The sequence below is a fragment of the Pezoporus occidentalis genome, unplaced genomic scaffold (genome assembly GCF_034315485.1).
Source record: "Pezoporus occidentalis ecotype Australia unplaced genomic scaffold, CSIRO_AGI_Poc_V1 ctg114, whole genome shotgun sequence".
NCBI lineage: Eukaryota > Metazoa > Chordata > Aves > Psittaciformes > Psittacidae > Pezoporus > Pezoporus occidentalis.
In genome coordinates this window covers 2,653,572-2,668,995 of record NW_026912929.1, presented here as the reverse complement: position 1 = coordinate 2,668,995, position 15,424 = coordinate 2,653,572, and the positions used below count along the sequence as shown (strand labels likewise).

Here is a 15,424-nt window from a genome sequence, read left to right as displayed (position 1 = left end):
ACAACTTTCTAAAGTGCTTTGGTTCTGTTGTTTATAGCTTTTGGTACTAATTTCAGCCTCTGTTTTTGTTCTGCTCACAGACGATGGCCCTTATTCAAAAGGGAGCAAAGACTCTGGTGGGATGGACACAGCCCTGGTCTCCAGGAGGCAAAGCATCCCAGGTAAAGGAGGGGTTGGCTCAAGGCATCCATTACACTTCACCTGGATACCCCTAAAATGGGTAAACCCCCCCAAACCACCCATTTGGTGCATCTATCAGCAAGGTTTTTGCCAGAGGGCAGAAATGGATGGAAGCAACTGATCTCAATGAGTGGCATGTTACTGGTAAAATCAGAGTCTGGTGTGGAGCTGTTGATGATGGTTATGGAGAAGCAGACGCTTATGTCTGTGTGGCTAACACCACAAAGAGGAAAACAGCAGCAAGGGAGATGGGGAAGAAGCGTTGCCACATCTGAGCTCACCAGGCAGGGCAGGAGACTGGCAGTGCCTGGCAAGCTGTGTATTTCCCACGTGTGACTAAGTTTGTTCTGGTATCTAGTCAGTCACAGCAGACTTGTGTGTGAGATAAACCTTCTCAGGCAGAAACACCTCTGGGGGCTGAAGAGGGTGTGGAGAAAGAGTGGTACATTTGCCTCTGTTGGTGCTGGGCTTTATCTGCCCACAGCATGCCAGCAGGTTTGGATGGGCTACTCTGGACAACTCATCTTCTTCCTAAGAAAGCCCATGGATTCATTTTGACTCCTGACTATTAATGACCCAGCCATAGGTTTGGTTTAGTGTGTTGTAAGGGATGGGGAGGAAACAGGGGCCATTTTCCATTGCTTCATCATCCAGCATTTTTTCTAGGGGATATTCTGCATCCTTTGGGACTTCTGCAATATGTTGCCACTGTCCCACAGCCCTGATGAAGAAGGGCTGATTCGCTGTTCACAAGAGCCAGTATGTCCAACAACTCCAGCATCTCAATGGGGAGGGCAAAACTCAGGTGTGCTCTTCCTGCCTTGGGGTGCTTTGAGCAGCAAAATCCAAGCATATATGCCAGTAGAAGAAATCCAAGAGTATTTGCATATAGAACTTAAAGACTGTCTCTTGAAGGACCATATCCTGCTTAACCAGGTGGCTTTTACATCTGTGATAGCAGCAGTAGATTTATAGAGGTATTGGTCAAAATCCCTTATTGCTTACCTTAATAGATTGCTCTTGGGGACTTGCCTTATTTCAGAGCAGTGATTTCTCCTTGAACCCATAACAATGGGTAATTGCACTCTGGGAGCTCTCATTTTAAACACTTATCAAGGCTCAAAATTAAACCCCATTGAAGAGCTAATAATCTCCCCTTGTGGCACCATCTGTGTTGATCAGTCATGTCTGTAGTTGAGAGGAAATTTGCAGGATAGAGCTGGATGGTGTTCCTTCCAGCCCAGCGGGGAGCCTCCACAAAGTTTCTGGCAGCCCCTGGTGAATTGAAAACTGAGTTACTGTAGTTGGCAAGGGATCAAAACTGAGTTTAAAGAGCAGGAGCATCGTGGACCTGATGTTTTACAACGAGCTGCCAGGGCCATGTTAAATGGGTGCCCAGCAGTGCCTAAATGCTTTCCAGGCTGGCGCTGGATTGCAAAGAGATTCCCCACTCACATTAATCAAGTGTACAGATTAGCCTTGGAAGTGTTATACAAAATAGGTGTAGTACAGGGCAGGATGTGAAGTAAGGGGTTGTGGTGGCATTAGACAAGGAACAAAGTGCTAGTGATGAGGCACCACAGTGCCAAATGGCACTTTCTCCCAGTGAAAGAGGATGTAGGGGGGAAACATGCACCAGGATGGATCTTCTGCATTAATGTGCTATCTTCAATAGGGTCTCTTGAAATCATAGTGTGCAAGAGTTTTTAAATGTTCCCTCTCTAAACAGAGCATCTCATTTAAGCCTGGTGGGTTTTGCTGTGCAAACAAGCTCCTGGTCTGCTTGCAGTGTGGGTTTTAGTCCACAGCTGGGGGTCTGCTGTTTGCCATGGGCTTCCAATGCCCATTACCACCTTCTTCTGCACTTCCGTCAGAGAAAGACACCCTGTGCGAGGGGAGACTGTTTTCTCCTGTAGAATTGTGGGAGATTTCAACAGCAGAGAGAGCGGAGGTGGATGGATCATGTTGTAGGTGAATTCTGCAAAGGGTTCTTAGAGGAGGCTCTGGCAAGGCATGAAAGTCGTCTGATTTGCCCCAGGGCTAGTTCTCCTTCGACCAAAGAGTGTGGGTGCCATCGTTTGGATTAATGCAGAGCTACCTTTTGCCAAGCCTGCGGAGCTCTCTGTCTTTCCCTGGGCTAGTTCTGGCTCTCCTGCTTCAGAAGTCAGACTAGTTTAGGGACCTTGTTTTTGTAAACCCAGACATGGCTGTAATGGGAGGGACTCTTCATTAGGGACTGGAGTGACAGGACAAGGGGTAACGGGTTAAAACTGAAACAGGGGAAGTTTAGATTGGATATAAGGAGGAAATTCTTTACTGTTAGGGTGGTGAGGCACTGGAATGGGTTGCCCAGGGAAGTTGTGAATGCTCCATCCCTGGCAGCATTCAAGACCAGGTTGGATGAAGCCTTGGGTGAGATGGTTTAGTGTGAGGTGTCCCTGCCCATGGCAGGGGGATTGGAACTGGATGATCTTAAGGTCCTTTCCAACCCTAACTGTTCTATGATTCTATGAACACTGGCATCACGTTGGGCTTATATATAGGTGCTGGACAAACAAGTGTCATCTTGGGCTGAAAGAAGGTAAAATCTATGCTGCCTGCATCAGAAAGGGGAGCAGTAACAGTGCAGTGGATGTGGGCATGGTGTCCCCTAATCCTGACCCTGCCATACCTGTCCTGGGTGGCAGCGCACGTGGAACCAGTTATGTTGTAGAAGTGATTGTGTTTTCAATTAGATGAGGCAATATGGAGGAAGCTTGACTTCGACCAGGTATAAATGAGCAGGGAAACTGCTGTAAATGAGTGAAGGTCATGCTTCCCCTCCTTCCCCTGCTGATGGTAGGATCCCACCTCTCTCTGCATTATGTTTACCTCCCATCTGTATTGTGAATTTCTTTAAATCACAGTGTTTAAGACCCACCCTGTTCTGTTCATCCAGGCAGCTACTGCAGGTCCACAGCATCCTCCTACCTGGTAACTGCGACTGACTGACATGTAGCCCTCCTATCACCCTTCCCCCTGTATATAGAGCATAGTCCCTGCTGTCCCTGAACCACTGTTGAGATCCCATCACCCCGGTTTTGAGTCCTACCACTGCCAAGGTTTTTATTCTATCACAAACCTTCGCTCCTCTGTTTTGTCCCACTTGGTCCTGCTCACCAGACCTGCATGCAAATGCTCTCCCTCCACTGCTGTGGGTCCACCAGCACACGCTTCTGTGTGTCTGAAGCTTTCTCTTTGTGCTAATTGTACAAATCATCCCAGGTCTGCTCTCCCACTACCTGTAGGAAAAGGGTGTCCTTTGGATTGGGAGGAACGTGCCTTCCACTGAGATGTCTGTCTGTATTCCTGATCTTTCAGAGGAGTTTAGAGGGGTCACCATCGTGGAGCTGATAAAGAAGGAAGGAAGCACCCTCGGGTTAACTATTTCAGGTGGCACAGACAAAGATGGAAAGCCCAGAGTCTCCAACCTGAGGCCAGGAGGACTGGCTGCAAGGTGAGAAATGGAAATGGGGTGTAGGGAGCACAGTAAAACTGGAGAGGGAAAGTTGCGTGTTCTAATTATGGAGTGAATATAGTTATAATTAACGTAGCTGGCACCCAAGTCCCTTTCTTCAAGTGCCCCAGAATGTAAAGTTGTTGCTTTAGCAAGTCAAACATCTTCTATTTTGAGTTATTTCCCATGCTCTGTGCTATTATGTCTGAAATTTTGTGTAGGGGTATTTGGGATTCTGTGAAATTAGGCAGCCTTGTCAGGAGGGCTGCGTGGTACAATACATCTTGATCAAGCTAAGTGGTTTAATATTGTATCTGTTCTGAATACTGAGTGGGTAAGTAACCCTGGCTCAAAAAAGAATGGGAGAAGAAAGGCTCCAAGAAGAAAAGAAAGGGAAGGAGTAATTGAACAATTCTGCAGAAAACAGGCAAAAGGAATGATGTTTCCTTTTTCCCTTGCTGGATTTTTTGTTCAGACAGCTCTCGGTGTGCTTCTCTTTGACTGATTGCCCTACATGAATGGGAACTGAGCAATAAAAAGAGAGGTTGTAAAGACGTAGACTGCGATTGTTGCTTTATGTACAGATCTGAGCACTTGCCAACAGGAAAGATAGATGCCTTCGATTTTAGCACTTCCCTCTGAGAGCAAGCACGTGCAATCGGATGAGATGAGCCCAGCACCGGTGGCTTGGTCAGAAAGTCCTCCGTGTACCACAGGTTTGCCAGGAGCATCCAGGCTGAGCGTAGCAGAGACTTTGTGCTACCACTGCCTTTGTTTTCCTTTTGCTTTCTTTGCAGAAGTGACCAGCTGAATGTTGGGGATTACATCAAGTCAGTGAATGGCATTAACCTGACCAAGCTGCGGCACGACGAGATCATCAGCCTACTGAAGAACGTGGGTGAAAGGGTAGTGCTGGAAGTAGAGTATGAGCTTCCGCCTGCCGGTGGGTGCCTCTCTGATAACACTACTCTTCTCCTGGCTGCTTTTTGTCCTGGGGTGCAGATGGACTTGCTTGTGCATTAACCAGCATGGACTAGGCAGTATCCAGGGGCATTTTGACGCTGTGCCTTCATCCGCTCGCAGCACTGTGCTGGATGCTGCAGAGCTGTGTGCAGTCAGAGCAGGGCCTTTTTTCCAGCACAGTGGGTGCCTGTTCATGCACACTGGCAGGAGATGGCTGATTAGGTCTGTCTTGCCTTGGAGTGACTCAGTAGCACAGGCCAATCTGCCTCCTGATGCTGCTTCAGCTTGTTTTTCTTTTCCCCTTTTGGAGCGTGGCTACAGGAGGTTTATTCACTCTTAAGCATGTATTGCCAGATCCTCTTTTCTGAACAGTGGCAAGTGCTGTTATTCCTCAGGATGCTTTGAAATGATGTGTTTTCAGAAAGGAAGCTGAAACAATCTGTTTTCCAGTTTAGGACCCCCAGCTGAAACTGGCAAACCCAGCTCACAGGGCTTGCATCCTGATGTGGGAGACTATGTGTTCTTGCCCTCATTTGTTCTGATTAAAGCAAGTGCCTCGAGACGATTTGTCATCACAGGCTTTCCATTGTGAAAATGATCTCGTCCCCAGTTATTACTCATTCTGTTCCCCAGATCAATCAAAGGATGATTGGGCAGAAGAAATAGAAAAACTAAAAATGAGATGACAGGAAAACCAAAACTGATGAAATCTAAGCATTTTGCCCCAGAGAAGAAGCTATGTTACACTTCATATCTTTGCTATAACTCCTGCCTTTACGTTAAAAGTATTGAATATACAAGTGACCATGTAAAGAAAAGAATATAATCTGAATTAGCTGAATCTCCATCACCCCGTCTCTCCTGCTGTGTTTCTTAGCTTTTGCATACAGCCCTGGTAAAACAAACTGTGACTCAAGTTTTCCATGGTCTTATTCTCACTAGAGATGGCAACTCTTAACCTTTCTTCTTAGCTGTGAGCCTGACTGTCAGGAACCTGATAAGCTGTACTTATGAGCTAAGGAGCAGTGCCAATACCGCGTGGCTCAATCAATAGCAGTGGTGCAAGATCTCCCCACCTCTGAGCGAGCAGGAAGAGCACACTGAAAGAGTGACTTCTCTCCCATGAGATTATTGATGCTGTTTATGACTAATCCATACAAAGAAGCACTGCAAAATAGAGGGAAGTGTCCATTATTGCCTTGTGGGCTTTTACCTGCAATGAGAGTTTGTTACTGCTGTGTGCACCCATCTCTTTCTCTCTTTCCCTGGGCAGAGAGTAGAAATATAGTGCAATTCAATAGCTTGTGCTTGTGTGTTTGATTTTTTTCTCCCCACTGTGTAATTTCCTGCTTTGGAAGAGACTTTGCAAGTCCATGCCTAGTTTTCAGGCCACTGTGTCATATCATCTCTTCCATAAATAAACCAAGCCCTGCACTGACACCAGCTTAGGTTTCCACGCTTGCCGCTAATCTTATGAAAGGCTGCTGCAGAACTTCATGCTTGGATGCTTTAGGACAGAAATTGGATGGTTTCTGAACTCATTGTGGATGCTTTATACCCTTTTCTTGCTATGTGAGTATTGCCCTGTAGCTGGGAGCCTTCCTGTGCCCTGAGCTTTTCCCTTCAGGAGTATTTCTAGGCTGTCCCTGTCTGCAGTCTGTGGACAGCAGCTGGGGGACAGTGTTTTGGGGGTTTATTTGGCCTTGCCTATGGTTCCCAAGCCTGCAAGGTGGTAACATGTGTCCACTGGATGTCTTTTGGGTCAGTTTAACCCTAATTTGGGTGCAGGTGGCAAGTGTGCAGGACTGCTTCCTGAGCCAAGGGGAAGTGCTAGTGTGGACGTGCCTAAGGGATCCTTCAGCTTCAGCCTGCAGTCAAGCTCTTTGTGCTTTTTAATGGTTATCCTTGTGGCCATTCACTGCACTTGGTTTGAAGATTAGGAATTGATCTTTTCGGAGGGGACAATGCTGAAATGCCGCGTGCAGTTCTGGATGGGAAAGATGAGGAAATTGGCCCATGTTCACTGCAGTAGTTCAATAAATCATTAAATAGCAGGGGGTGGCAAGGGATGGAAACAGTTTCTTTCTTTTTCTCTTTACTTTTGAACTTTAAATAGCACTGTGTATTTAACATAAAATTACTGAATTGCCCTAGGATCAGTTTAAAGGATTCACTTAATCTTTTTTTTTAAAGTCAAAATATAAGAAGTAGGGGAAAAAAACCCAAAACCCAACCTTTTGCACTGAGGATTTAGGATTTTCATTTTCTTTAAGGTCAGCTGGTGACTGGATTCTTTACGCTGCTGCTGGTCTTTTAAACAAGTTTCCATCTGCAGCAGAAGCTTCTGGCTTTTGAGTAATGCCAAGTGCATTAAAGCCAGTTGATAAACGAGAAGGTTTTACTTGAATGTCAGAGTATAACCAAGACAAATTTGAGCGGAGATGCGCAACACTGAGCTGGCAAAATCATCCTGGAACACAATGGTTGGCTCTGATGGAGGTTCACAGTTCTGGGTTGGGCATTCTCTGCATCCAAACAGGGAAGGTACAATATGGGTATTGGGCTGGACTTCAATTTCAATGCTGTTTGGATGAATTATGGTATTATTTTGCAGGGTGGCATGAAAAAGATTTATCTGGGGGTAACTGGGTCTTCTTCTTTTCCTTCAGTGCCAGAGAGCAGTGCTGGCATTATTCCCAAAACCATCGAGGTGTCTCTCTACAAGGAAGGCAACAGCTTTGGCTTCGTGCTGAGAGGTTAGTAGTTTCCCCAGTGAAAACCAGAGGGGACAAGCACTGGCAGAGGTGATTTAGGAAGCAGGAACAGAAATGTAGGAAGGTGAATATCATAAACCTCAGCTAAGAAGCAAAAGTGTGTCCTGGGCAGCATCCCACGCAGCCATCAGGGACTGTGGCTGCTGAATCCAGGGCAGTCTTTTTGCTTTCAGGCTGTGTCAGCTGTTACGTGATAAATGTCTCTCCTTTCTCAGCACTCTCATTCAGACTTTCAAACCTCCAGTGACTTATGGCTTCCCTGGTTTCATTACAGGGGGAGCCCATGAAGACTGGCACAAGTCCAGACCGCTGGTGCTCACCTATGTGAGGCCGGGTGGTCCAGCAGACAGGTAATGCTCGTGTCACACCTCCAGTATCTGCTTTGGCCACACAGACCAGCAGCCCTCAATGTGCTTTTGGATGTGTGTCCTGCTTGTCCTCCTTGCTTGCCTCTACAAGGCTTCTTGTGCTGGTGGTGTGCAATGATGTGGGTGGTGTGGGACCTGTGGTGTGCAGGGAGGATGGATCTGGTACTCATAGGCTGACCCATGTGTAGAGATTATAGTTATAAGCAGAAAATCCTCTTCCAGAGGCAGCCTCTTAATTAACCCTGTACAGATGAATAGCTGATGCTGTGTTGGAAAGCAGGAGGCTTCTATCTGTTCTGCTGCTAATTTAATGTGATGGAGCTGGTACTATAAATAACCCAAACTATTGACTAATTGACTTTATATATGTGTGTGTGTATGTATCTATACACACACATATATATATACACAAAAAAATATTAAATATATATTATGTATAGGTATAGAAATTAAATACAAATAAATATATATACACAAAAAAGTCTTTTTCTCATGGCTTTCTACAGGGAAGGGTCCTTGAAAATTGGGGACAGGCTGCTGAGTGTGGATGGGATCCCTCTGCACAGCATGACCCACGCTGATGCCCTCAACATCCTGCGCCAGTGCAGCCAGGAGGCTCTCTTCCAGATCGAGTACGATGTGACCATCATGGGTAAGGCCAAGATGAGTGTGGTGGCATTTGCTCTGACTGCTGAGAAGTATGTGGGATTAGACACGGTAACCGGGATACTCGGTTTCAGTGGAAAAATTGCTGAGCAATGCGCTGCCAACATGGGTGTGTAGGGGGTAAAGTTCAAAGCTGGCTTAGTTGAATGCATGTGTGTCTTGATGGGAATGATGACTGGTTTTAGAGGAGGGGGAAAAGAGGGGTTTTGTAATGTAGGCAAAGATGGAATAGGAGAAATTGGAGTTAAAAGGGGCAGGAGTGCTGTGCCAGCACTGCAAATACCGCTATTAAATGAGTGCAGCAGAGTGAACTGCAAGCACGCAGAGACTTGATGCGGCTGGAGTTTGCTCTGTATTTTAACCCTGCTTAATTCTGGAGTTATTCCCTTTCTTAGAAGCATTAGTTCAGATCTGCTTCAGAAATATATGAGGGGTGATCAACTGAGTGACCTCAAATAAGGCAGAATTTACTGGAGGGCAGAGGATGAGTGTTTCTGAAACGTGTTCTACACTGTAGATATGAAGCTTGAGGGTTTGGAGGGTTGGTGGGTCTTTTCTTCACTTGATTTTTAGTTTTAAGCCCTGGGAAAGGGTTTATTATTAGCTACTGTAAAGTCATTTGGAGCTGGCTTTGTGATACACAGCTGTTGCTGCAGGGACTGTCATTAGTGAGTTTAAGGTTACCACAGAGTCTGAAGCTGTGCTGGTTCTGGAAGCTCATTGAACTGTGCATTAGATTTGATGTTGCATATATGTCTCCAGAGGGGTTTCTGCTTCCACTGAAGCTGCAAGCTGGGCTAGGTTGGAGTCTTTTCTGCAGATCTCACAAACCAGCATATCTAAGCCTAGGATTCAATGAGGGATAGGAGTCTGTGGTAGCAGGTTGTTTTCTGTTTGTCAGTGAGGAGGGAAATGAAAAGGATCTGCAGCTGAGATTTGTGTTGGAAGGGATCTTAAAGCTCCTCCAGCCCCAACCCCTGCCACGGGCAGGGACACCTTCCACTAGAGCAGCTTGCTCCAAGCCCCTGTGTCCACCCTGGCCTTGAACACTGCCAGGGATGGGGCAGCCACAGCTTCTCTGGGCACCCTGTGCCAGCGCCTCAGCACCCTCACAGGGAAGAGCTTCTGCCTAAGAGCTCATCTCAGTCTCCCCTCTGGCAGGTTAAAGCCATTGCCCTTGGCCTGTCCCTGCAGGCCCTTGTCCAAAGCCCCTCTCCAGCTTTCCTGTTTGTCCCTTTAGGCACTGGAAGTTGCTCTAGTATCTCCCAGGACCCTTCGCTTCTCCAGGCTCCCTTTCTATACGATGGTGATTGTGGTAACTGCAATGGTTGGTAAGGAATGTCTGTTGCTCTCCATGCAGGCTGGCAGCCCTGCCTGGGGAGGGAATAGGCAGGTTTAAAGGGGGATTGTGCACAGAGATGTCAAGTCTGAACAGCAAATAATTAATAGTGCGTGGGAAATGGGAGGCTTTTTTGGTTCTGTTGTTTGTGTGATCCCCTGGTGCCTGTGTTGCAGAAAGTTGATTGTTTTTTAACCTGACTCGGAGCAAAAAAAGCCATGAAGGTGTCTTGGTATTTCTTCCTGAGTAACTCTCCCACCTAAAACTGTTAGGGTTGAGTGAACACAGAGGGATGGCAGGGGTTTATGCAGTGATTCTCCATCTTGTGTTGCTATACAGTGAACCAGATACTTCCCAAGATGCAAAACCAGTCCCTTTCCTAGATAATTTCTGCAAAGAGAGTTCTTCTCTCTGACCCTGTAAGGAGATATACTCGCCCTGCTTTCTTTTAAGGTAAGATGACGCAGAATGTGTAGCTGAAAACAATCGCTGCAGACAGTTTTGCCAGGCAACAGCTAATAACTGCAATGGGAGATGAGTGTATCATCCCCAAATCACAACTGCTCCAGACATTCTCTTTACCAGCCACAGGAAAATGATGAGGGAAGGGAAGAGCCGGTGCTGGAGGTAGCATGGTGGAAAGGGGTCTTCTGGACCCTGTCTTACTACCCACTAAACCAGTATGTATTGACAGTTGTGCCTCAGTTTCCCAATCTGTAACATGGTACCCTCCTCCTCTGGGAAGAGCAGTTCATTGCTTGCAAACCACTTTCAAACCCTTACATGGAAACCTGCACAGCCATGGAAGGCAGCATAGGCCCATGGGGTTTTCCTGTTCCTTGGTAACAAAACCCCAGAGGAATGATGCAAGCAGCTGTATCCACATTGAACTTGGTGTCATTGGCCTCAGTGATGCTTGTTCTGCAACAGCGGGATTTCTGGCCACCATTGCACACTGAGCAGAGTCTGAGTTGAGTATCTCATGAGCCCTGAGCCTTCAGAACAACTTCTCAGGCTCTCTTGGCTTGCAAGAAGGGAATTTGCTTTGAGTAGGGTGAGATTTGCTGTGAAACACAGGAGAGCCAGGGATGGCTTTTCCACAGGTGCTGGGTGAGTTGCAGCCGTGTGATGGTGCAGAAACACTTCATGGTGCCAAAACAGCAATGCCAATTGAATCCCTAAGTAAGGTTATTGCAATTCCTGCCCTGGCCTCTCAGTGTTTCTTTTTAAATTAGCTTGGGTGCAATAGCCCCACGTTAATCACGCCTCACAAGTACTGCTAAATTGCAGACTCTTGACCTTTGATTTGAGCCAAATCATTCCCTAGAATAATTAGTAGAGGCTTGGCTTGGTATTTCCTCAACAAATGCCTCTATAAAATAGATTTGGAGCAATTCGTATCAATGCCACTGGAGATGAGAATTAAAAGGGGTAGAGGGGTGGTCTGTGCTCTGTGCGGTGGGAGGAGGAACTGGGCTGGAGGCAAGACTACAGTGATTTCCTACAGTCTTATTGATAACCTACATTCTGGCATGAACCCAGAGCTCACTCTTCTCACCATGGTCCTGAGACCCCCCTGGGAATCGCTTGGCAAAGTCAATAAGTTTGGAAGCTGTGTAAAACTGAGAGGAGCAAGGATTTCCTTTGCAAAGGAAGGTCTATTGCTCCAGCAAGCTTCTATTTTCATTCCTTTCCTTCAGCTGGAGGAATGCAAGTCTGTGTGCCTCCTCAGAGGATATGTGCTGGACACACATAGGCTGCAAAACCAAGGCATAGTTGGTGTTTACTCTTGGAAGAGATCCTCAATCTCTTGGTGCTTGCTTTGCTAACGAAGGCTGAAGTGCACCTTCTACAGGCTTTAACTGGCTGCTTTATGCATCTTTTGATTGAACTGGGGCTGTGCTTTTTGCCAGGGCCTCCAGACCTCTCCAGTGGTCTGTTTCAACAGAGAATAAACAGTGTTTTATTTGAAGGCTACATAACCTTTAACATTGCTCATTCTTCCTCCTTCCTCCGCTAGGAAAAAGGGCACTGTGAGTACACCAGAGCCTGAACATCCCCTGCCTTATCCCAGGGGGAAATTTCCAAAGGTGTTTTCTGTCTCCATAGACTCAGCATCTCCAACAAGTCTCAGGAAGGACCTCAGTGCAGCTCGGCTTCTGAGACCTGCATTAATGCTTCCGTTTCTCAGAGAGCCATGCATCAAGTTTTAGAGCCAAGTAGCATCAGCATTTTTAGTGGAGCATAGCTCTGGAAGGGAAAAGCTTTACTATGAATAATTAAGGGCTGAGGAGGCATCAAGCTTTCAGAGGGCTCTGCTGGCTTTCCTTCGAAGTGGATGGCTGGGTTTTCATGAAATGGTTTTGTGAGGGGGTCAAAACTATGCATAGGGTGCTGGTTGTGGGATGTCTGGCGGTGATGACACGTTTGTGAATCCATCCTCTTTATGATGGCTTTAGGTAATCTGGAAGCAAACGTGTAACAGAGGTGGAGGGAATTTCTGTCTAATCAGCCAGAGACACAGGCTTTCTTTTTCCTCCCCCTTCCCCAGAAGAGATGAATAGGTGTTGTGCAGGCTTATGCTAACAGGAGCAATTTGGTAGGAGTTTCATAGTTTTCCTTTCAGCACTTATTAAGCTTCTTGCAGAAGTGCATCTTTTAAAGATGAGTTACCCCTGTATTGTCTGATGGGAAGAGGAGGCTTTTGTAAGCACGCGGGTAGGCAGTGCTGTGTCTCTGCTCCCACTGTCGCACTGGAGGAGCTGGGATGAGCAGTGGCGGTGATGTTTTGAAGCTGGTGCTGAAGCACAGAGGAGTTGACTGACTCGTGTGCTGGTCTTCAGCAAACAAGACTTCTGAGTACTTCAGAGAGTGTGATCTTGTTTCTTTCTTGCTTGCTTGGGAAGAAGCTCATAACAGTGGCGTCCTTCTGATCTTCCTTTTTTGCGCTTTTAATGCTGTTGATGTGACTGCTGCCTTTGAGCAATCTCTTCCTTGATCTTGCTATTTTACCCCAAGAGGGGTTGTTTTCGTGAGTGAATTGTTGTACTGTGTCTTCATTATCATATATATTCTATGCAGAATCAGTTCTGCTTCTTGAATTTACTTCTTTAAGTAGCTTACATCTTTGTTAAGTTATGACATGGCACAGACTGCAGGATGTCCAAACTACAGGTTCGCTGATGGTATACATGACAGGTCAGCCCTATTGGCCAACCCCTTGCTTTTAGGAATGGGAAAGGCTGTATGAAAAGTGTCTTCAGATGCTCTCTTGTTTTACAGACACTGTAGCAAATGCTTCAGGTCCTTTACTAGTTGAAATAGCAAAGAATCCGGGGTCTACGCTAGGAATCACACTGACAACAACCATGCACCGGAACAAACAGGTCATTGTCATCGACAAGATCAAGCCTGCCAGTGTGGTGGACAGGTACAGATCTGAACGCGCTGCTCCTAGCTCTGCTTTTCCGTTCTCCGCTGCTTTTTTGTTCCCTTGTTACTTATATACCATTCTTCGCTGCCTCTCCTTGAAATGCCCATGTCCACATGTTCTTAGCACTAAAAATATGTGACCTAACAGCAGTAGACACTCCTCAGTGGGCAGGAATGTAACTCAGTGCATGTGAAAGCTGAGCTCTGATTTAAAAACCTCAGCTCTGACTGCCCTGGAGCTGTGCAATGGCAAAAACCTATTCTGGAAACTTCTGGCTAGAGCCTTTTCCTGATGGGCAAGTCAGCTAGTCACCCTTCACATGGGGATACAGGATGACAAACCGTTATGCACCCCTAGTTGTGGTTAGTCATGTTGCTTAGCTGAACTCTTGGCTCGTAGGAGTTATCTAGGCTGCTGCATAAGCCCACTAACTGAGTAGGCACTATTAAATGCTTGAAAGATCTTTTCCAAGCCACCCTCAGCACTGAGTCAAGCATGAACCATCTTAGTTGGTATTTTGGGCAGTGCTCGAACCCAAGTTTCTAATTGGAAGTAAGAAAAAGACATATGAAAGAAAATCACAGGAATTCACACCATAATTCACAGTTGAATTTTGCATGTGTCTGCTCCCAAGTGTAAGGACATGGATTTTGGCCATGTGTGTAATTACCTCTCTCGCTGTTTCCTTTGCAGATGTGGCGCGCTGCATGTTGGTGACCATATTCTCTCCATTGATGGCACGAGCACAGAGCACTGCTCCTTGTTAGAGGCAACTCAGCTTTTAGCTGCCACTTCAGAAAACGTGAAGTTGGAGATATTACCTGTTCACCAAAGCAGGCTGCCTTTGAAACCTCCTGAAACAGGTGAGTCCTCTCTGCAAACACTGTTGGTCGCCCTCAAAACTCACTTGAGGTCCCTACTGGGGTTCTTGCTGCTTTTGAATGCTGGCAACAGACTCCAGAGACATCTGTGGAGGGGAAAAAAAATGATGTTTTGATGAAATGCATGTGATTAGATGATGTTCTTCAAGGATGTGAATAGGGAAAAAAGGTAACATCTGTGCTTGAATGGGGAAATTGGAGTTGGGAATCCCACAGTTTGGCAGTGCTGAGTGCTGTGCAAACTGCTTCCTTAGTACCTCAGATAAGAGACTTTAATGGAGAGGGAGAAAAAGCAACCTTGGTGCTAGCAAATGTATTTCCAAGCTGAGATTTCATTTGCTGATGCCCAGTAAGGCTTTGTCAGTAGCTAGGCAGGGTCGTGCTGGACCTCCATAGGAAACTAATCTGTAAGCATCCTCCAGACCAGCCTGTTTTGAGTGACAGCTGTGTCTGATCAGCCATCGGCAGGGTGGTTGCATCTGTAACTGCCCCTTTTGCAACCATTGTCAGTCACTTGTGTCTTTAATGATACTGTGCACAGTAGCCCTGGGCACAGCTCTTTTCTCCATTCACTTCTTGGGCAGTTTGGAGAGAGGAGGAAAGTATCTGTGTTGTCTTCTTTAACATGATGCAGTGAAACATAAAATCTAATAACATCTCCATGTCTAGAATTAAATCTCTTGCATGTCCAGTCCGATTTGTGCAGAATTGAAGCAGTTTAACAAGGGGGGTGGATGACTTGACCTTTGTGCCCAAGAAAAAATGGAAAGCTATAATCCTTTTTCAATGGCTGTTAAAATGAGCTATTCTCCTCCTTCCATTAGTGCCCTGCTCCTAATCTTCATTCAAAATACATTAATTCAGCAGCAGCTCAGGAGAAGAAGGATCCATGAAAGGACAGCTCGGTGTGTTCAGGACCTGTTTACCCAAACCTCCATACATCAGATCAGTTTGCTGTGATAGAAATGCAGAACATAAACTTGGGACAAGAGCTGCAACACATGAATAGGAAAAATAAGGGGTATAACAACTGTTTTCACTTTAGATGGTTGGGGATCGCAGGGAAGGATGCTGTTCATCCATGTGGCTGTTAGAAGGCAGAGGTGCGTGGTTGGAGACCACTGCTTGGACTTGAACCTTCAGCAGTGCTGATGGGGGTGGTGGGAACATGAAGGAGAGCACTTTGGGCAGGAGGAGCAGTGCTCCTCAGTGGTGTAACCGGCCATAGTGAGCAGCAGAGGAGCTGCACCAAGGCTGACCAAAACTGCGTTTGGACCCGGGATAGGCACTGCCTTCTGCTCGTGGTGCCAAATGCCAGCTCCAC

At 46.4% G+C, this 15,424-nt stretch overlaps 1 protein-coding gene across 6 annotated transcripts in view; it reads left to right on the top strand.

Moving 5' to 3' along the window:
- The window catches only part of GRIP2 (glutamate receptor interacting protein 2), a 240,834-nt gene that overhangs the window by 183,684 nt on the left and 41,726 nt on the right, over positions 1 to 15,424 (top strand). For all 6 annotated transcript variants that reach the window (XM_062636970.1, XM_062637007.1, XM_062636980.1 and 3 more), the window contains 8 exons: positions 81 to 161; positions 3,541 to 3,676; positions 4,474 to 4,619; positions 7,309 to 7,395; positions 7,688 to 7,763; positions 8,288 to 8,433; positions 13,069 to 13,216; positions 13,913 to 14,082. In XM_062636970.1, the coding sequence (XP_062492954.1) occupies positions 81 to 161; positions 3,541 to 3,676; positions 4,474 to 4,619; positions 7,309 to 7,395; positions 7,688 to 7,763; positions 8,288 to 8,433; positions 13,069 to 13,216; positions 13,913 to 14,082 (990 nt within the window). The remainder of the gene's footprint in view (positions 1 to 80; positions 162 to 3,540; positions 3,677 to 4,473; positions 4,620 to 7,308; positions 7,396 to 7,687; positions 7,764 to 8,287; positions 8,434 to 13,068; positions 13,217 to 13,912; positions 14,083 to 15,424) is intronic.